The sequence below is a fragment of the Calliphora vicina genome, chromosome 2, assembly GCF_958450345.1.
Source record: "Calliphora vicina chromosome 2, idCalVici1.1, whole genome shotgun sequence".
Taxonomy (NCBI): domain Eukaryota; kingdom Metazoa; phylum Arthropoda; class Insecta; order Diptera; family Calliphoridae; genus Calliphora; species Calliphora vicina.
In genome coordinates, this window is record NC_088781.1 from 132,961,683 (window position 1) to 132,984,586 (window position 22,904).

The 22,904-nt window shown below is 33.2% G+C and overlaps 2 protein-coding genes across 4 annotated transcripts; one reads left to right on the plus strand and one right to left on the minus strand.

Annotated features, from left to right (window-relative positions):
• Positions 1-4,728: 4,728 nt before the first annotated feature.
• Positions 4,729-14,502, minus strand: eRF1 (eukaryotic release factor 1). 2 transcript variants are annotated; one of them, XM_065501852.1, is made up of 8 exons: positions 14,357-14,502; positions 13,848-14,167; positions 13,525-13,700; positions 12,997-13,466; positions 12,777-12,932; positions 12,519-12,716; positions 6,177-6,324; positions 4,729-5,171 (listed from the first exon to the last, which is right to left on the minus strand). In XM_065501852.1, the coding sequence occupies exons 2-8, from the start codon at positions 13,931-13,933 to the stop codon at positions 5,089-5,091; spliced, it is 1,317 nt and encodes a 438-aa protein (XP_065357924.1). In that variant the 5' UTR covers positions 13,934-14,167; positions 14,357-14,502; the 3' UTR covers positions 4,729-5,088. The 2 variants fall into 2 exon arrangements, with proteins under 2 accessions (XP_065357924.1, XP_065357925.1); XM_065501853.1 differs by lacking the exon at positions 4,729-5,171 and adding an exon at positions 5,404-5,926.
• A 1,877-nt stretch (positions 14,503-16,379) lies between these two features.
• Positions 16,380-22,904, plus strand: Rrp1 (Recombination repair protein 1). Of its 2 annotated transcripts, XM_065501855.1 has the most exons (5): positions 16,380-17,139; positions 17,246-17,509; positions 17,572-17,754; positions 21,206-21,406; positions 21,467-22,904. In XM_065501855.1, the coding sequence occupies exons 1-5, from the start codon at positions 16,422-16,424 to the stop codon at positions 22,354-22,356; spliced, it is 2,256 nt and encodes a 751-aa protein (XP_065357927.1). In that variant the 5' UTR covers positions 16,380-16,421; the 3' UTR covers positions 22,357-22,904. The 2 variants fall into 2 exon arrangements, with proteins under 2 accessions (XP_065357927.1, XP_065357926.1); XM_065501854.1 differs by having other exon boundaries at positions 21,206-22,904.

Below are 22,904 nucleotides of genomic sequence, written 5' to 3' on the forward strand. Positions count from 1 at the left end.
TTAAAATTATTTATTATTGTAGTTCATATAAAACTGAGTGAACAAATTAAGCGCTTTCTTCAGAATAGTGTGAAAAAATAAACCGTTCATAACGAATAGAGTGAAAAACAAGTAAGAGTGCTATATTCGGCTATGCCGAATCTTATATACCCTTCACCTTTGTTGTGGATGCATTATTATTTTTTATAATTAGTATATATGTATGTACATTGCCCACTTTCAGCGTACAGCATCCTAAATTTATCAAGAACACAAAAAACAACAACAACGCCAAACGAAACAAAACACCAAAAGAAAAAACAAAATACGCAAGGCAATGAAACCAACACACATCCAAACATACGTTTAATTGTATAAAAAACAACAACAACGCCAAAAGAAACAAAATACGCAAAGCATGCACATTAAAACATACGATTTGTTGATTTTTTGTTAAAAAAACCAACACACAACCAAACAAACGTTTAGTTGTATAAAAAACAACAACAACGCCAAAAGAAACAAAACACAAAAAAAAAACAAAATACGCAAAGAATGCACATCCAAAAACATACGTTTTGTTGCTTTTTTGTCAAAAAAACCAACACACAACCAAACAAACGTTTAGTTGTATAAAAAACAACAACAACGCCAAAAGAAACAAAAAACAAAAAAAACAAGTAAGAGTGCTATATTCGGCTGTGCCGAATCTTATATACCCTTCACCAAATTATACTTCAAAATTTTAAATATTTTTAGGTAAACAAAATTTAATTTTTTTCCAGTTGTTTTTGAATTTTTTGAAAAAAAAAATTTTTCGATTGTTATTTTAATTTTTTTTTTTTAAATTTGAAAAAAAATTTTTTTTTAAATTTAAAAATTTTTTTTTTTAAATTTTAAAATTTTTTTTTGTTTTTAAAATTTTTTTTTTAAAAAAAAAAAATTCGGGTTCAAAATTTTTTCCCGATTTTGACCCATTGTAGGTCCAACTTACTATGGTCTTATATAAGACGTTTGCAAATGTCTTTGAAATATCTATCATTAGATATCCATATTGTCTATATTAATGTCTTAGTAATCCAGATATAGGTAAAAAAATAGGTCAAAAATCGAGGTAGTCTTGGTTTTTTCCTCATATCTCAGCCATTTGTGGACCGATTTTGCTGATTTTAAATAGCAAAATTCTCGAAAGCATGTCTGACAGAATTATTGAAGATTTGGATCCCGAAGATATCTGGGGTCTTCAGAAAACTGATTTCAACAGACAGACAGACAGACAGACAGACAGACAGACAGACAGACAGACAGACAGACAGACAGACAGACAGACAGACAGACAGACAGACAGACAGACGGACATGGCTTAATCGACTCCGCTATCTATAAGGATCCAGAATATATATACTTTATAGGGTCGGAAATGAAAAATGTAGAAATTACAAACGGAATGACAAACTTATATATACCCTTCTCACGAAGCTGAAGGGTATAAAAACCAAATACACAAAGCTTGCACACCCAAGCATACGTTTTGTTGTTTTTTTGTCAAAGCATGCAATACATTGTGTTTTTTGATGAAATTTTCAGAGGTTGTCTCGGATTTTTGCTCATATCTCCGTTATTTATGGACGGATTTTGCTGATTTTAAATAGCAAAATTCTCGAAAGTATGTCTGACAGAATTGTTGAAGATTTGGATCCCGGAGATATCTGGGGCCTTCAGAAAATTGATTTCAACAGACAGACAGACAGACAGACAGACAGACAGACAGACGGACAGACAGACAGACAGACAGACAGACAGACGGACATGGCTTAATCGACTCCGCTATCTATAAGGATCCAGAATATATATACTTTATAGGGTCGGAAATGAAAAATGTAGAAATTACAAACGGAATGACAAACTTATATATACCCTTCTCACGAAGCTGAAGGGTATAATTAAGCGTTTCATATAGAATAGTGAGAAAAATTAAATGGTTCATCTAGAATAGTGTGAGTAATGAACCGGTTCGTCTAGATAGAGTAAGAAATGAAGCGGTTCATTGAGAATAGAGTGATAAACAAACCGTTTCATTTAGAATAGTGACAACTGAACCGGTTCATTTAGAATAGTGAGAAATGAACCGGTTCATCAGAATAGAGTGAGAAATGAACCGGTTCATTTAGAATAGAGTGAGAAATGAACCGGTTCATTTAGAATAGTGAGAAATGAACCGGTTCATTTAGAATAGTGAGAAATGAACCGGTTCATTTAGAATAGTGAGAAATGAACCGGTTCATTTAGAATAGAGTGAGAAATGAACCGGTTCATTTAGAATAGAGTGAGAAATGAACCGGTTCATTTAGAATAGAGTGAGAAATGAACCGGTTCATTTAGAATAGAGTGAGAAATGAACCGGTTCATTTAGAATAGAGTGAGAAATGAACCGGTTCATCTAGAATAGAGTGAGAAATGAACCGGTTCATCTAGAATAGAGTGAGAAATGAACCAGTTCATCTAGAATAGAGTGAGAAATGAACCAGTTCATCTAGAATAGAGTGAGAAATGAACCGGTTCATAGAATATAGTGCGAAATGCTCTGTTTCATTTAGAATAGAGTGATAAATGAACCGGTTCATTTAGAATAGAGTGAGAAATGAACCGGTTCATCTAGAATAGAGTGAGAAATGAACCAGTTCATCAGAATAGAGTGAGAAATGAACCGGTTCATCAGAATAGAGTGAGAAATGAACCGGTTCATTTAGAATAGAGTGAGAAATGAACCGGTTCATTTAGAATAGTGAGAAATGAACCGGTTCATTTAGAATAGTGAGAAATGAACCGGTTCATTTAGAATAGTGAGAAATGAACCGGTTCATTTAGAATAGAGTGAGAAATGAACCGGTTCATTTAGAATAGAGTGAGAAATGATCCGGTTCATTTAGAATAGAGTGAGAAATGAACCGGTTCATTTAGAATAGTGAGAAATGAACCGGTTCATTTAGAATAGAGTGAGAAATGAACCGGTTCATTTAGAATAGAGTGAGAAATGAACCGGTTCATTTAGAATAGAGTGAGAAATGAACCGGTTCATTTAGAATAGAGTGAGAAATGAACCGGTTCATTTAGAATAGTGAGAAATGAACCGGTTCATTTAGAATAGAGTGAGAAATGAACCGGTTCATTTAGAATAGAGTGAGAAATGAACCGGTTCATTTAGAATAGAGTGAGAAATGAACCGGTTCATTTAGAATAGAGTGAGAAATGAACCGGTTCATCTAGAATAGAGTGAGAAATGAACCGGTTCATCTAGAATAGAGTGAGAAATGAACCAGTTCATCTAGAATAGAGTGAGAAATGAACCAGTTCATCTAGAATAGAGTGAGAAATGAACCGGTTCATAGAATATAGTGCGAAATGCTCTGTTTCATTTAGAATAGAGTGATAAATGAACCGGTTCATTTAGAATAGAGTGAGAAATGAACCGGTTCATCTAGAATAGAGTGAGAAATGAACCGGTTCATCTAGAATAGAGTGAGAAATGAACCGGTTCATCTAGAATAGAGTGAGAAATGAACCAGTTCATCTAGAATAGAGTGAGAAATGAACCAGTTCATCTAGAATAGAGTGAGAAATGAACCGGTTCATAGAATATAGTGCGAAATGCTCTGTTTCATTTAGAATAGAGTGAGAAATGAACCGGTTCATTTAGAATAGAGTGAGAAATGAACCGGTTCATGTAGAATAGAGTGAGAAATGAACCGGTTCATTTAGAATAGAGTGAGAAATGAACCGGTTCATTTAGAATAGAGTGAAAAATGAACCGGTTCATTTAGAATAGAGTGAGAAATGAACCGGTTCATTTAGAATAGAGTGAGAAATGAACCGGTTCATTTAGAATAGAGTGAGAAATGAACCGGTTCATTTAGAATAGAGTGAGAAATGAACCGGTTCATTTAGAATATAGTGAGAAATGAACCGGTTCATTTAGAATAGAGTGAGAAATGAACCGGTTCATTTAGAATAGAGTGAGAAATGAACCGGTTCATTTAGAATAGAGTGAGAAATGAACCGGTTCATTTAGAATAGAGTGAGAAATGAACCGGTTCATTTAGAATAGAGTGAGAAATGAACCGGTTCATTTAGAATAGAGTGAGAAATGAACCGGTTCATTTAGAATAGAGTGAGAAATGAACCGGTTCATTTAGAATAGAGTGAGAAATGAACCGGTTCATTTAGAATAGAGTGAGAAATGAACCGGTTCATTTAGAATAGAGTGAGAAATGAACCGGTTCAATTGTAATATAGTGAAAAAATGTGATAAATTAACCAGTTCATCTATAATAGAGTGAGAAATTAACAGATTCATTTTGAATAGTGTTAGAAATGACCCGGTTCATTTAGGTTAGGTTAGGTTTTAATTTAGAGTAGAGCGAGAAATGAACGGGTTCTATTAGAATAGAGTGAGAAATGAACCGGTTCTATTATAATAGAGCGAGAAATGAACCGATTCATTGAGAATACTGAAAAAATTAACCTTCATTTAGAATAAAGTGAAAAATTAACAGGTTCATTTAGAATAGTTACAAATGAACCCTTTCATATAGAATAGAGAGAATACTGAAGTGGTTCAAATAGAATTGAGTGAAATTCAAATTTGAGTATAATCTGAAAACAGTTTTCTTTTTTTTATTATCTTTTTTATATTTAAATGATTTTTAAAATCTACTTATTCGTTTATTTCATTAGTGAAAGTCAAACGTATTTTTGTTTTCTAATACTCGTCATCTTTATAGTTAAACACGATCCTAATAATAAATACTTAAAAAATACAATAAATAATTTAAACTCTGTTTTTAGTATTTAAATACTAATGGTAAAATAATAATAATAATACTTCACAGAAGAAAGAAGCCAAAAAAAGGATCAACAGCGAAGCGTAACAGAATAGTACAATACAGTTTGACTGTTAATAAATAATTTTTTTGACACGTATCGGGATGCAATGGAAATAAATAATATAAAATATACATAAGTAGTATGTATGTACTCGTTAAGGCAATGAAATTGGTAGGTATGTATGTAAGCATGTATAAAAGCAGTAGTATGTAGTTTTGAAATTGTCTAATAATCAGCTAAATCGAAATCCTCATTATCCAATTCGTCAAGTTGCATACTTTGAAAATCCACCTTGTAACGTAAAATACCTAAGGGAAGAGAGACGTAAATAGAAAAAAATTAACAATAAAACTTAAAATTAAATTAAAATAAATAAAAAATGGTAAATACAGCTAAGTGGAAGCTATATACCAAACAATAATAAGCTATTTCTAATTAAATATTGATATTAGGCGGTATTCTTGACTTCAAAAACCTTTTCGACTCCCACACAAAATGTTTATTTAAAAACTCAACAAATAATAAATTAAGCAATTAGTATTTCAATTCAATTCAATTTTTTATTACGGTTTTCTTTTGTATTTTTTTTTTCTCATACTACGTGGATAGCAGCTTGTAAGTTTTAAAAGTTAAATGTTAAAAAAAGAACTAAAAATTATACACATATTTTAAATGGAATGCTAAAGAAATTTTTTATATGTATACATACTTCTGTATGTACTAGGGAATATTTAAAAAAAAATTGATACTTAAATTTAATTTGTAAAACTACTAGCCACCAATATATTCATGTAAGTAGGGTTGAAATATATATAGTAATGACCGTTGTTGTTAAAGTATTTCTTTAATTATTATTATAAATATTAATGTGAGATGAACAAGCTGCTTCTTTGTCTGTTGGTTGGTTGGTTTGTTTGTTACGTTTCTTTTTTGAATTATGAAAAATGCTGGAAAAAATATATAATTGTATGATAATAACAAATTTAATAATCGTCAAGATCAACATCTTCCAAAGGTTCATCAGCTTGTAGTGACTGAAAATCAACTTTATAGCGTAAAATACCTTTTTTGTTTTGTTTGTAGGAGTTATACACAAAAAGCATTTTTTATAATAATCAAAAACAATTAAGGATTATTCATAAGCAATAAGAACAAAAAATATTTAAAAAAAAAAAAATTGGGAGAGAGAAGAAAAAAAAGTATATAAACCAATTTTAGTTTTAAATATTTTATTAAATTAAATTTCTATAACACTAGCCTACAGTTATTATTGATAATTTATTTGTAATGCAATCATTGTTGTGTAAACTTACCTCCTATGCCGCCAAAGCCTCGTACAAATTGACTGCCCTCTTGGGATTTGTCAGTGATTATTTCTAGAGTGGCACCAAACATTTTGTAATTGTTCGCCAGCCACTCTAACAGAGGCTGAGATTCAATCAGTTCCATTTCTACGCCAGTCTATAAAAAGTAAAAATAATTCAGATCAATAGGTAACATTCTTAATTAAAAAAATAATGTTAAAGAATCCGAAATATTTAAAAATAAAAGTTTTGTTGAAAAAAAACATTGGTGAAAAAAATAATTAGATATGGAATAGTGAAAAATTAAAATTTTTATATAGAATAGGGTGGAAAACCAACCGGTTCATATAGAGTAGAGTAAAAAATTAACCAGTTCATATAGAATAGAGTGAAAAACAAGTAAGAGTGCTATATTCGGCTGTGCCGAATCTTATATACCCTTCACTAAATTATACTTCAAAATTTTAAATATTTTTAGGTAAACAAAATTTAATTTTTTTCCAGTTGATTTTTTAATTTTTTGAAAAAAAATTTTTCGATTATTTTTTTTTAAATTTTCAAATTTTTTTTTAAATTTTCAAATTTTTTTTTTAAATTTTCAAATTTTTTTTTAAATTTTCAAATTTTATTTGTTTTTTGAATTTTTTTTTTTGTGAAAAAAAAAATTCGGGTTAAAAATTTTTTTTCCCGATTTTGATCCATTGTAGTTCCATCTTACTATGGTCTTATATACGTCGTTGCAAATGTCTTTGAAATATCTATCATTAGATATCCATATTGTCTATATTAATGTCTCAGTAATCCAGATATAGGTCAAAAATCGTGGTTGTCTTTGTTTTTTCCTCATATCTCAACCATTTGTGGACCGATTTTGCTGATTTTAAATAGTAAAATTCTCGAAAGCATGTCTGACAGAATTATTGAAGATTTGGATCCCGAAGATATCTGGGGTCTTCAGAAAAATTTCAACAGACAGACAGACTGGCTTAATCGACTCCGCTATCTATAAGGATCCAGAATATATATACTTTATAGGGTCGGAAATGACAAATGTAGAAATTACGAACGGAATGACAAACTTATATATACCCTTCTGAGTGTGAAAGCTGAACTGAACCAATTGATGTAAAAAAGATCGAAAAATTAATCGTTCATATAGAATAGAGTGACTATGAACCGGTTCATATAAAATATATTGGAAAATGAACCGGTTTATATAAAATAGAATTGAAAATGTACCGCATCATATATAAAAGAGTGAAAAATAACCGGTTCGTATAAAATATAGTGGAAAATGAAACGGTTTATATAAAATAGAATTGAAAATGTACCGCATCATATATAAAAGAGTTAGAAATTAACCGATTCATATATAAAAAGAGTGAAAACTAAACCACTTGAGGTCCTTCTGGACACTCATTTTCCCGGGCTGCCTCCCAGTTGATGTTGAAACTGTGAATGGGGCTGCTGATTCTGTTGCTCCGTGTGAAAACTCTGTTCCGGTGAACAGAGAAAGAATTCAATGGGCAATTAAGAGCTTCGACCCATTTAAATCCCCTGGGCCGGATGGCATTATTCCTGCTGATCTTCAGAAGAACGAAGAAATAGTTGTACCATGGCTCATTAACATATACACAGCGTGTATCAAATGGACCTATATTCCCACGTGGTGGACGAGGTGTAGAGTAGTCTTCATTCCTAAAGGAGGCAAGGCGACTCATACTAAACCAAAGGACTACAGGCCAATCAGTCTCGCATCCTTTTTGCTGAAAACCCTAGAAAGGGTGATTGATGTATACCTGAGAATGACCATTCCGACTGAACTCATCTCTAAATCCCAACATGCCTATACTAAGGGCAGATCTGTGGAAACAGCTCTACACTCGCTAGTTGGCTCCATTGAAGAGTCGCTATCACATAAGGAGTATTCACTTGTTGCCTTCCTTGATATTGAAGGAGCTTTTAATAATGTCAGACCCGACGCCATCCTATCTGCGATGGAGGAACTTGGGATTGACATTTGTATACGCCGGTTAGTCGGAAAGATACTCGGCTACAGAGTCATATGTGCTACCCTAGGTGGTACAAGTGTTTCAAAAGTGGCCAATCGCGGAACCCCACAGGGTGGTGTATTATCGCCACTTCTGTGGAACCTGGCTATGAATACCCTGTTGGTCAGGATGGACAACAGAAGGATTAAAACAGTCGCGTACGCTGACGATGTAGCAGTTTTTATATCCGGTAAATTTCTGGATACAATATCTAGTTGTATGGAATCAGCATTAAGTACACTGAGTGAGTGGAGTATATCGAGTGGACTTAGTGTGAACCCCCAAAAAACGGAACTGGTTCTCTTCACTAGGAGGTATAAGATCGATGACTTTAGACCACCTAGACTGAATGGAATCAGTCTTGAAATTAGGGATAATGCAAAATATCTTGGCATCATTCTAGATAAGAGATTGTCCTGGAATATGAATATTCAGAATAGGATTAACAAGGCCTACGTGGCCATCTACTCCTGCAAAAAGGCAATTGGTACTAACTGGGGCATTATGCCGAAAGGTATCAATTGGATCTTCAAAGCAGTCGTCAAACCCATCTTGTTCTATGGAGTATTGGTGTGGTGGCAGGCATTGGATAATGTTACTCACCGGAAAGCCGTTGAACGAGTTCTAAGGACTATTGCGATACTGATTACAGGCGCTATAAGGTCTACTTCCTCTAAGGCACTTTTTACTATTCTAAACTGGCTACCAGTGGATTTGATGGTGATACAAATGGCTCTCAACTCTGCTGTGAGACTAAATGCGGGGGGTTCGTGGTCTGGTAAGGATCTTGGACACTCTAGGATACTGAATTACTATGGGTTTATACATGGTAATATCGATTACTGCATCGCAAAACCTTTTTTCGATAGGCATTTCCATATTATGATCCCGAATAGGGATCTATGGCAGCGCGGACTCTTCCCTCCTGCTGATGTCATACGGATATATACGGATGGCTCTAATAGGGGTAATAGGGTCGGTGGAGGTTTCTATATTGAAAACTTTGGGATAAGATCCTACTTCAGGCTACCTAACTTCTGTACTGTCCTTCAGGCGGAAATTACTGCCATTAAACGCGCAACCAACTGGCTGAGGTATTATCGAATATCTGGTGATATATGTATATTTACTGACAGCAAGGCTGCTGTTAACGGAATAGCGGGTGTCTTCACGACATCTAGGTTAACCGAGGAATGCCGGGTATCTCTAAATGAGATAGCGAGACATTCTAGGATAACGCTTATATGGGTCCCTGGACACGATGGAAATCAGGGTAATTGTATAGCAGATGATCTGGCCAAAAGGGGTGCGATGTTGAGTGAGGAGGCGATCGACCCCTTTTCTGGTATTTCCCTTGTTAAATGCAAGATGGTTGTTCAGCAGAAACTGTATGAGACTGCACAAAACAGGTGGACTAATGAACCTTCCTGTGCCACAGCGAGGTCGACTTGGCCCGTATATGATGCCAACAGGACGAATCTACTTGTAGAATACCGTCGTGAGCAAATAAGGCTAATTGTCTCCTTTATTACAGGGCACTGTTTAATCGGGACACATGCTAGAAGATTGGGCCTACGGTACAATGATTACTGTAGAAGCTGTCATAATGAAGAAGAGGAAGAGACTGTATATCACCTTTTCTGCCAATGCCCGGCTCTTACAAACCTGAGGGAACGCATCCTTGGATTTCCATTCCTATCATGCTTGGACGAGCTATCGAGGATGAATCTTAGACGAATCTACTCCTTCATCCGGGAATCTGGCTGGTTTAACCTGGAGGCAACGGAAGTATTATAAATACCCTGTTGTCTACCCCTTGGGTATCACAATGGGATCAGATTTAAATGGACCCAAGTGAGCTGCTTGAGGAGCAGCAGCCCATGGAACCTAACCTAACCTAAACCAATTCATATAGAGAAGATCGAATAATGAGCCGGTACATATAGAATAGGGAGAAAAATTAAGTGAATCATATAGAATAGAATGAAAATGTACAGGTTCATAGAGAGTATACTGAACAATGAAACGATTCATACAGAGTGAAAAATTAACCGGTTCATATACAACAGTCAAAATTTCAAAATTTATTATACCCTTCACATATTTCAAAAACCTTTGCAACAACGTATATAACGTAGGGTATTCAATTAATCGGGTTTCTGGTTTAATCGGTTAATCGAGCAAATAATTAACCGAGGTTTATATTTATTCGGTTAATAATCGGTTAATTTAAAATTATTCGATTAACCGAATAATTTCTATTTTCATTTTAAATTGAAAATACAACAACGAATTTTGTGTACAAAAACATAAAAAACAGCAAATAAGGTATTTGAGATATTTTTTTTAAACATATCGCCTATTTGCTGCAACAACGTCATAACTTAAAATCCGTGTTTTATGAACTGTTCTATAATCTTTCATATAGTTTCATCAGTTTTCAAAAAAGTCAATTATTTTTTGTGTGAGAGTGCTCTTTTTTTTGTAAACATCAAAATTAAAATTCATGTTTTCTCGTATATTTGATAAGTAAACATTTGGGTTTAATACAGATTAGAAAGATATTAACATCTACTATTTATATTTCTGAAATCGCATGATTTGTATAATTTAAACGATTTTTTTCTTTAGATTTAATAAAACTTTTCTTGGGAAAAAACTCTCTCGCTGATTGTATATGTTGGAGAAATCAAGAGCATGATAAGGAATATTCATTTTTGAATTGTTTTAGATTTTGATCAATTTAATAGTTTCGTTTAGTTATGATAAAAGACTCATTTCAAAAAAAGTTTCGTCCATACATGTAAATACAAACAAAGTTTCAAATACATGTAAATTAAATATGTCAGTTGTTATACATGTTTATTGGATGTTCAAAAATATCTAATTTTAATTTGAAATTTGTCTTTGAATTGAAATGGAAAAATAAATACAAAAAAATTGTTTAAAGTGCAAAAAAAAGGAATTTCGGTTAATCGGTTAATCGAAACAAATTAATCGGTTTATTTGTTATTTGAAAATCGGCAATTTCAAATTATTCGAACAGTTAACCGTCCAAAATTAATCGGTTAACCGATTAACGGTTAATCGATTGAATACCCTAATATAACGCCATAGTAAGTCGCATCTACAAAGGGTCAAAATCGGGAAAAATATTTATTAACCTGAATTTTTTTTTCACCAATAAAATTTTGTCAACTTTTTTTCAAAAATAATTTTTTATTTAAATTAAAAATTTAATTAAAAAAAATTTTGACATAAAATTTTTTTCACTGAAAAATTAAAAAAAAAAAATGTTTTAATATTTTTCACTGAAAAATTAAAAAAAAAATTAATATTTTTCAATGAAAAATTAAAAAAAAAAAATATTTAAAAAAAATTAGTTTGAAAAATTTTAAATTTTATTTACCAAAATCTATTTAAAATATTTATTTTAAAGTATAATTTGGTGAAGGGTATATAAGATTCGGCACAGCGTAATATAACTAGCTGTCTTACTTGTTTTGTTCTAACATAATTGGGGTATTCAAACTGTCTCCTATTAGGTCGTATTGTCATAATGTCATAAAATATTTTTTTAGTTTAAATAAATTTTTGTTGGGTTTCAAACAAAAAAGTTATAAACTAATAAGACTATAATAAATTTTTTTTGTTTGCAGCACAACAAGAATTTGTTAAACCTAAAAAAATATTTTACGACATTATGACAATACGACCTAATAGCAGACCGTTTCAATCCTCCAAATATTAAAAAAACGTCTAAATTTGTATAATTTTTGTTATCATGAGAAAATTGGACTGACAACTGAAAATATAATTTTGCTTGCACTTAGTTACTCTTAATAACATGTTCTAATTAGTATTTTTTGTTTACAAATTTATATCATGACATAATTATTACCAAGAAATCAAAAGAGGCCGAACAAAACTCGGTAAATTTTTTCATTTGATTTTGTTCATGTTCCAAAGTCGAGTTCTAATCGCACTAAACCTGTCAGTGTGTCTCGTTCGGGATCGTAACTGTTAATTTTTATATTTTGTTTTCCATAAAAAACTAGAACTTAGCACCGGGATTTACACAATTAGTGACTAAAAGCAAACGGCGTTATGATTTGTCATCTCGTGACAATATACAATAACAAAACAAAAGATTTTTCTTCTCTGAATTTGACGACTATCATTTACTTCTGATTAAAGCAATACTCAATAGCGGGCAAACCAAGGTTCAATAAAATTTCTAATTTAAATTTAAACCCGACAATTTTATAAAATTCTTATTTTGTATTTTCTTTTTACATACCTCTTTATCCGTAAAATGCGATTTATCCTTTTCTTGTTCCGGCGTTAAATGCAATACCGTGGTAGATGTTGAATTGGCATGATTTTTCAAAACATAACGTTGTATATCCAAGTTTTCCCAACATATCAATGTCTCAACAGAGCCTAACTCTAAGGCGCGTAAAGTATCCTCAACGCCAAAGCAATATTTACCAGTATCCTACAAAATTTAACATATAAAGTAAAAATATATATATATTTGTAAATACCGCATAGCTACCTGAGAAATTTCATCAAAATAACGACCAATTAGTTTCTTTTCCTGAATAAATTTAACATTTTGCAAAGATTCTGCAGCCAATTCGATAGCCTGATTGAAACCATTCTCACCACCATAAGAAACATCAACAAGTTTGATGACTTTCGATTGCAGTCTCTGGATAATGAACAGAAATTTAATTCACATCAATCTGAATAATATGGCAACAAAAACAACATACCGGATCAAACATATCAGATTGACTCAGTTCAGTTTTAAAATCCGCACTACCCGCCAATATAAGGCCAGCTATGTTTGGCTTGTCATTTGTGATAAACAACTGAGTAGCGACTTCGGCAACTTTGCGCACATAATTGTGTCGTTTCTCCATACGTAAACGGGCAAAACGCAGGGCGGACTGACCACCGCGACCATGTTTCTTCGGCAGATCAACGGTAAATTTATGCAAAACTTCACGGGTATTACCCTGCAACGTACCAAACAATGCACCATTACCGTCCATAACAATAAAGCCAAATTTATTGTCATCGGCCAAAAGGGCGGTCAGAGCTTCTGTGTGAAATTTATTGTCACACAAATACAATGAAGTGTTGATGGGTTTGAAGGGTTCAAAATCGATATTAACCTTCTTTTCTTTACCTTCTTCGGTGACAATAGTACCGCAGTAAATGACCAAACCATTGGGAGGCACTATACAAAATTATTAAGTATTAAGCAGAGAAATACAAAAAAAAACAACTTCACCTACCTTTGGTATACAGTTTAAGTCTATGTTGGACCGAGGTGATAGCACCCAAGACAGAGAGGCGATTAACACGCGATTTAATGTTGGAGGCGGTGCCAAATTCATCGGCCAACATTTTACTCACTCTGGATATTTGATCCTTGGGTGGAATAATTAAAGAAATCATGCTAGTGCCATTGCTGTAATTAGATCAAAAACACACAGTCATTTTTTAATTAATTAAACATATTGCAAAATTCTAACCTTCTTAACAAGCACATTGCACAATTACCTTGGCAAGGTGTTGGAATAATAACTAATATGCAATTAACTGAGGAAACACTTACCCACGAGCCATTTCCAGACTTTTTATTAATTTCTTTATTTTCCATATTTCCACATTACGATCTGCTGACGTTTCTTCTCCAGACATGTTTTAAGTGTAAGCTACAAACACCTTTTTCGCTTCCCACGAATATAAATTAGATTAGAACTCAATAAAACTTTCTCTATCACCTCTTCAGCAAAGGCCCCTATTCGTCTGGTGGTGTTTTTCCCAAGTCTTTGTTAAAAATTTATTAACTTTTTTCTTTTGCACTCCAATGCTATTTGGCTTTTAATTTTATTCTTTTTCCCCCGTTTGGCTTCGTTGTCTGACGTCCTTCTACTGAAAAAATACGAAAAAAGAATACCATGAACTATATTGATGGAAAAAGGCGCAGGTCATCATTGTTGTATGTATATGTTGCAAATTGTGTGCAAAAATTATTGTCTTTACGTCTTTCACAAACATAGAAAACAATATTTAACACTTAAAATCTATTATTTACTTTAGCAACTATAATTAAATACTTACTCGCTGTCGGAGCCAATTAAAAAAGGATTTCTTTTTGAAAATTTCAAGGATTTTTTCACGATTTTTAATACATTACTTAAAGGATAAACAAATGAATCAGCCAGAGTATGAAAAACACAGAGAGTATTTCATTGAGTTTTATTGGATTTGAGTTGGCAATGCGAATAGTAATTGAGAATTGAATGACAGCGAATGACAATTTGTCAATAATAACAAATTTAACGGTTATTTTTTTGAATGAGAGTAAAGTGAATTTTGAAGAATTTAATGTTGCCAGATAGGCTGATTACGAGCAATTAGTATATTTATTTGTTAGTGATGGAAAATATAGGTATGTCGTCTATTTAAGTGGAATCAAATCATTTAATTGTGTATTGGATATTTAAGATTTATTAAATAACATTATTAATTTTGTTCTGTTAAAAACAAATTAAAAACACTATTTTAAAAGAAAAAACAGGTTACGTTGAACATTATTATTTCTTCAAAAAAAGCTAGAACAATTATTTTGTAATATATGTGCGTCGAGACGCCATCGGTGCATTTTATCAAACTAAAATGCACCGCGTATTTTATAAAAAAATTTATTAACTTTTCCATCCCTGATTGCCGCTAAAACACTCTTTCAAAATCGTTGGCTTGGCGGGAAAATCACTGAATTAGTTCAAACAAATTTATGAATGAGCGCCAAAAAGCATAGAACAGTTTTTGTGTATAACTGAAAGTGCAACATTTGCGACGTTTGCTGAACAATTTTAAATATTCTGCAAAGAAGTAATAAAATAAAAAAAATATTTGTAGATAACGATGTGTGTTCGCTAAATGGTCCCTGGAGCAGATGAAAACTGAAACTTAGCGATTACGCCCATTTCTTTATGAATGGGTACGTCAAAAAACAAAATTGTCGAATTTGGGATGATACCAATCCACATTATTTATTTATTTATTCCAAGTAATATAAAAAGCCTATAAGGCCAATCAATATATATTACAAAAGTAAATTCCTGATACAATTCATTATAATTATTATAAATAATAATACAAACTAAATTAATATTAATCAATTATTAATTAATAATAAAGAAAAAAAAAAAATATTAAAAATGGCTCCCCAGCCGAAGAAGAATTTAAATCCAAGGTTTTTGGACTGGCCGATATTTCTTTGAGAACGACTTTGCCTATGCCATCACCGTCATCCTACGAGCGTTAAGCAACAGATCGTGCGATTTGACCCTGTTAGACTTTTTTGTGGAGTTTTCTTAAGTCGTGGGCCAATGTAATGTGATCGATAGGACTTTCAAACGAATAAAAATACTAACACACACTTTGTTTTATTTAAATTTAATGATATGAAATACTTAATTTTTCAAGGCCCTTCACTAACTTACAAACTTTATTTATACATCAATATATCGGGTATAGTCCTAGTTCGGTAGAAAAACAAAACCACGTCGTGGTATTCACAAATTTTTATCTCACCAAAAAAAAAATGTTCGCCAAATATTAACAAGTCTGCCATTTATAAACCGATTTGTCTATAAGAGCCCATACTATTTTTTTATTGCGTCGCACCTCAATATTCTACTGTTGAAGGATATAAAATGGCATTATTTTATAGATTGTAATGAAAAAAACTCAAAAAGTTTTCACTTATCAAATTGTTGATAAAACACTTTTTTGCCCAGCAGTTCTCTTCAAAATCGCTGGCTTTGAGGGAAAACCACTGAATTATCAACATTGATAGGGTTATAAATGTTGTAGTGGCAACACTGCGACAGCCGCCAACGGCTGACAAGAGCTGAGGAGTATAAAGTTGCCAGATTGAATAACATATTCAACAAAATAGAACCAAAAAATTGAAACCACCCTAAACTAGGGCAGTTCAAAAATATTTTATGAATGAGCGCCAAAAAGAAGTAGAATAGTTTTTGTGTACAACTGAAAGTACAACATTTGCGGCGTTTGCTTAAAAAAGTGAAAATATCCTGCTGGAAATTAATAAAATTAAAGAAATATTTTTAGAAATAATAAAAAGTTAACAAAATATAAATTATATAAAGAAAAAATGCCACCCAAGAGAGCAACCAACAAAAAAGCAGCAACAAAAGTAGCAGCATCATCTGCAGACGCTAAAGTATCAAACAATGGCGAAAAAGAGGTGGTTGAAGAATTAGCAACTGATGCAAAAAATGGTTCTGCGCTCAATGATGCCGAGGAATCTAAGGAATCAACAATATCAAAGGCGCCAACAAAACGCAGCAGTGGACGTGGTAAAAATGTTGCTTCCGAGTTGGAAACAGAAACTCCTGCTAGCAAGAAGCCGGCTGCTAAAGGTAGAGGTAAAAAGAAGACAAATGAAAATGAGGTTATAGAGAATGATGCACCACAAGCCGAAAGCCAAGAAGCTGAAGAAACTACAACAACAAAAGAAAATGAAGAAGTAGAAGCCGTAACGAAACCCAAGGGTAGAGGTGGTGGCGGCAAGAAGGCTGAGCCAAAAGCAAAAAATACTTCTAAAGCTAAAGTTGCTGAAAGTGTACAGGACGAAGAGTCTAACGAAGCTGAAGAAGCTAAGGGAACAGTAAAGAAATCCAGGACTGTGGCTAAAGCTAAAGTTGCTGAAAGTGTACAGGACGAGGAGTCTAACGAAGCTGAAGAAGCTAAGGGAACTGCAAAGAAATCCAGGACTGTGGCTGGCAAGCGAAAGAAACAAGAGGCGGTAACAAAGGCAGAGGAAGAAGTGGAAGTAAAGCAAGAAATTGAAGAAGAGTTGATGGAAAAAGGTAAACTTTTATGTAGAGTTATTCAGTAGTTGTTTTTGGGTTTATTTTGACAAAATTTCAGCTGGCTTTATACTTATTTACATTCCTTTTGTTGAATAAATTTCAGCTCCTAAAAAATCCTCAAGAAATTCTAAGAAAACAGAAGAAATTCCCGCAGATATTGAGCCACAAAAGAAAAAAGGTAGAGCTGCCAAGAAAGAAAAGGTCGTGGATAAAGAAGAGGTCAAAGAGGAGGTGGAAGAGGTAGAAGTTAAGGTCGACGTTAAGGAAAAGAAACCCACAAAACGAGGCCGAGGAGTCGCTAAAGCAGCAGTTGTGGCGGAAGAAACAGCAGCTGCTAATGGTGATGCTGAGGAGGTGCTACCTAAAAGTAAATAAATGCATATAAAGCTTCCTTAGTTATATTTTAAACACAAAACTTTTAAATTTTAGAACGTTCCCGCAAGGCACCAAGTGTTGAGAAAGAAATTGTTCCAGAAAAACCTAAACGGGGAGGACGTGCTAAGAAAGCTGAAAAATTAGCAGAAGAAAGTTCATCATCGCCTGTACAGGGAAAAGAAGAAGATGAAATTTCAAATGGTGAAGTTAAACAGGAGAATTTGGAAGAGATTGAAGGTAAGTAGTTGAGGGTACAGTTAACATTTATTAAATATTGTTTTCTACGAATATATTTCACAAAAACCTTTCTTAAAAATTGTTTTCTCCTAACGTTTAAATTTGAATAAAAATTGTTTTAACCAACAAATTGGTTTTCACCCAACAAATGTTTTCCATTTTTACATAAAAATCTACATACATATACGAATAGAATTATTTTTTAATACAATTCTATGTGAATAGCATTATTATACCCAAACTTAGGCCAACTTAAGTTGCTATATAAAATCGGCCAACAAATGGCTGAGAAATAGGTAAAAGCAGTAAATTTGTGCATCACAGATGCAATGACCAGCAAACTTTTGCAACAGTAAATTAAATGGCATCTTTGCCAACAATTTGTATTAAAAAATCTTTGACGTAAATTAATAATAATGACAAATATTCTTTTTCGAACGTTAAACTTTTATTATGATGCAGTGATGCAATGTTACTGCATTTACGAATGCATCCATTTTGCATTCCATGATTGATAAATCAATATATAGTCCTGGTTCGGTTTCTATTTAAAATCGATAAATCTAGGCCCACAAATAGATGAGGTATAAGCAAACAAAGATCTATTTATTTTTCACCAAAAGTTTTTTTATTTTCACCAATTTTTATACCCTTCACCTTCGTGAGAAGGGTATATATAAGTTTATCATTCCGTTTGTAATTTCTACATTTTTCATTTCCGACCCTATAAAGTATATATATTCTGGATCCTTATAGATAGCGGAGTCGATTAAGTCATGTCTGTCTGACTGTCCGTCTGTCTGTTGAAATCAATTTTCTGAAGACCCCAGATATCTTCGGGATCCAAATCTTCAGTAATTCTGTCAGACATGCTTTCGAGAAGTTTGCTATTTAAAATCAGCAAAATCGGTCCATAAATAACGGAGATATGAGCAAAAAATCGGGACAACCTCGATTTTTGACCTATTTTTGATCTATATCTGGATTACTAAGTCATTAATATAGATAATATGGATATCTAATGATAGATATTTTAAAGTCTATTGCAACGGTAGATAAGGATATATATAGTAAGTTGGACCTACAATGGGTCAAAATCGGGAAAAATATTTTTTAACCCGAATTTTTTTTTCATAAAAAAAATTATTTTGTCATACATTTTTTTTCCAAAAAAACTTTTTTAAAAAAAAATTAAAAAACAATTTCAAAAAAAAATAAATTTAGTTTACTTAAAAATATTTATTTTGAAGTATAATTTGGTGAAGGGTATATAAGATTCGGCACAGGCGAATATAGCTCTCTTGTTTTTTTTTAATTTTTTATTCACCAAAACTTTATTTCACAAAATATTTTCATAAATTTTTTTTTATCAAAAATTTTTTTCATCAAAAATTTTATTCTATGTGAACCGGTTCATTTCTTACACTATTCTATATGAATCGGTTCATTTCTTACACTATTCTATATGAATCGGTTCATTTCTCACACTATTCCATATGAACCGGTTCATTTCTCATACTATTCCATATGAACCGGTTCATTTCTCATACTATTCCATATGAACCGGTTCATTTCTCATACTATTCTATATGAACCGGTTCATTTCTCATACTATTCCATATGAACCGATTCATTTCTCACACTATTCCATATGAACCGGTTCATTTTGCACTATGAACCGGTTCCATTTCCACTGTTTTATTGGGTGTATGACATAAAAATGCGGTATTTTTAAAAATGTTTAGTTTTTATTTTGAAACATTTGTACAATCTAAATTTATTATTTGTCTGGCAACATGAATTCCGAGCCAAGAACTACTCATCTTTTGAGGACAAAAACGAATCAAGGATTCATATCTGGCCACATATTCTGGGCGTGTTTCGGCCAATGCTCAAACGAATATGTTGCATTCCGCACAGATTCCCTGTGATGGTCTGGTCAAAGTTGCTTCCACCAAATACAGAGAATTACATAGGCGCTATGGATATTTAGCTTTTCGGCTGGTTGGCCAGGCTTAACATACGATCTCTTAAGTATCTGGTCATTGCAATGGATCCATTTTTCATTGCAAGTAATGCTTTGGTGCAAAAATGGTTTTCTTTTATAGCATCCAAGCATCATTCCGGACATGCTAAATTGTCGTTCAAGGTCTGTCGACGTCAATTCGTATGTTACCAAATTTCCCAGTTTTTGGATGAATCCTGCTGATCGCAAACGTTTTGAAATTGCTTCTTGAGTAGCTCTCAATAATTTTGCAAGGTCTTGTTGAGTTTGATTTGGCCGCGAATTCTGTATTAAGGGACAACGTGATCTCAATCAACACTGATGGTTCAAAGATAGATAGGCACGGGCTCGGGAATTTTCTCCCATGAACTAGACCTTTTATTATATTCGATTTCCCGATAACAAAACGGGTTTCCAGACAGAGAATCTCGAAAATTCGAGTATACGTATCTACTTGGACAGCCTTGCATCAATCAAGGCTCTTAATTCCAACGTAATTAGGTCGAAATGTCTTCTCAATTGTATCTAATCACAGGTAACACTGACACAACATCACGCCAAGTTGATATGGGTTCCAGAAGATGAGGGCATCCGGGGAAATGAATGGGCTTTGAGAGAGACGGAACTCTGGTGGTAAAATATCATCACTTGTAGAATATCCTGAATACTCTGGCCCACTCTGACAAAGGATAGGACCAGGACTCTTTTGTCTCTTGGTAGGAATTCGATTAGGCTATTTACGGGCATAATTACTGGGCACAGTATGATTGGACACATGTCGGAACGTATGGGTTACACACGTTATAGCTATTTTAGAAGTTGTTTAGATGAAGAGGAGGAAGAATCAGTACAACACCTTCTATGTGACTGACCGGCTTTACAAGAGCATAGACTACTACATTTTGGAAGAGCTCCTTTTCATGATCTGGTCTGTCTCAGAGATTAGTAAATATGATCAGATTTATTAGATGTACCGGTTGGTTTTCATGGGGACCATAGCCTCATGGGGAGGAAAACTATCCTGCTTTCATGTATGACTTCTCAGCATAAGCCCCAAGATCTCCGAGTGAACTCGCTAATTTGCGAGCAATCCACGTAACCTAACCTACCTCAAGAACTTAGAATATAATTGAATGTTTTAAAAAACTGTTTATGGATAAAAAATCCGAAAAGTTAAGCTCTTAGTTTCACTCCTCCTGATGCCATACATTGCAATAAACATGTATTATTTTTAAAATGAATTGAAAAAAGTTTCTATGAACCTCTTAATTTTTTATGTTTTATTTTAATATTTTAATAATGATTGGAATTTTCTTTCACTGCAATCCTTAATTAAATTTATTTTTCTATAAAATTCTACATTAATTTCCCTTTTAATAAAAAACATGCCTCGCTATTCAAAAAATCTAAAATTCGACTTTTACAATACCCAACAACTTTTTCCAGAAACCCCTAGCTCAACTAAAGAAGTAGCTGAAGAGACAGAGGAGCCAGCGGCACCAGCAAAAAAAACTAGAGGTGGTCGTAAACGTGCCGCACCGTCAACTAACAAGAAAAAAACAGCGAAAACGGCTGCAGATGATAATAATGAGTTGGACGATGGTGTGGATAATGCTGATATGGATGACGAAGCAGACGGTTCGAAACGTAAGTTAGATATGACGTGCGGCACGCAACTGAAAAATCTCTTATTTTCCTGTTTTACAGCTTCTAAGTCGAAAAAGAACAAAACTGGCACGGCTCCGCTAAATGCCACCGCCACCAAATACGATAAAGCCGACTTTGAATTGCCACCGCCAGCCGATGGGCAAACGGTCGAAGAGCCCAGATTTAATTTGAAAATATCTAGCTGGAATGTGGCCGGCCTGAGATCGTGGCTTAAGAAGGAGGGTTTGAAATATTTAGAATACGAAGAACCCGATATATTTTGTATGCAAGAGACTAAATGCACCACGGAACAGTTGCCCGAAGAAGTCGTACGCATACCCGGCTATCATCCCTATTGGCTGTGCATGCCGGGTGGCTATGCCGGCGTGGCCATCTATTCGAAAATTATGCCCATTAATGTCGAGTATGGCATTGGCCATAAGGAATTCGATGATTGTGGTAGAATTATCACGGCTGAATATGAGAAATTCTTTTTGATCAATGTCTATGTACCCAATTCGGGTAGGAAACTTGTAAATTTGGAGGCGCGCATGAAATGGGAGAAACTTTTCCAGGAGTTTATTAAAAATCTAGATGCCCGCAAGCCGGTGGTCATATGTGGTGATATGAATGTATCACATCAAGAGCATGATTTGGCAAATCCCAAAACAAATACCCGTAATGCTGGCTTCACCAAGGAGGAAAGAGATAAAATGTCTGAACTGCTGGCTCTTGGTTATGTAGACACCTTCAGACACTTGTATCCGGAACGCAAGGGGGCTTATACCTTTTGGACTTACATGGGTAATGCCCGGTCACGAAATGTGGGCTGGCGTCTGGATTATTTCATTGTCTCGGAACGTTTTATCAAGCGTGTCGTTGATAATTGTATACGTAGCCAATGTCTGGGTAGTGATCATTGTCCTATTACTTTATTTTTGAAATTGTAATTTAATAAAGAAATCGTATAAATGTCTTAATGTTTAGAGTTAAAACTTTAAAATGCTAGAAATTACACATCTTTTTTTATTTAAGAAAAAAACATGTCGTTTAATTTATACTACAAATAACATGTGTTAAGGATTTCGTTTCCTAACACCACAATTATAGAAATAAGCGAGTCTTTATTACTTTTTCGTTTTAAAAATTTTGAACTTGTCTTTATAAATTCATTACAAGTATTAAGTTTTTATTCTATTTTAAATCTCTCGTATACGTTATTGGTCCTTATTATTTTCAAATTTAATAAGTTGTTTATGTTTATCTCTACCTCTATTTTTTTGGTTCATTTTAAATATATTGTTTTTATTTTTATTTTTTATTTTTGTTTATCGTCATGGTATTTCTGTGTACTAGATGCTAAGTGTTTTCTACTAAATGAAAAAAAAACTATCATTCGTTTTAGTATTTTTAATTTTAAATATGTATATTAGTATTAAAGAAAAACAAGTAGTATTTTATCAGTAAAATAAAAAAGAGAGTAAATTAAATAAAATAA

Coding starts and splice junctions, on each gene's coding strand:
- eRF1 (XM_065501852.1), bottom strand. CDS start 13,933: ATGTCTGGAGAAGAAACGTCAGCAGATCGTAATGTGGAAATATGGAAA. Junction 12,933..12,996: donor AATCTGATATGTTTGATCCG/GTATGTTGTTTT, acceptor TTCATTATCCAG/AGACTGCAATCGAAAGTCAT. Junction 12,717..12,776: donor ATTTTGATGAAATTTCTCAG/GTAGCTATGCGG, acceptor TAAATTTTGTAG/GATACTGGTAAATATTGCTT.
- Rrp1 (XM_065501854.1), top strand. CDS start 16,422: ATGCCACCCAAGAGAGCAACCAACAAAAAAGCAGCAACAAAAGTAGCA. Junction 17,510..17,571: donor TGAGGAGGTGCTACCTAAAA/GTAAATAAATGC, acceptor TTTAAATTTTAG/AACGTTCCCGCAAGGCACCA. Junction 17,755..21,205: donor GAATTTGGAAGAGATTGAAG/GTAAGTAGTTGA, acceptor AACTTTTTCCAG/AAACCCCTAGCTCAACTAAA.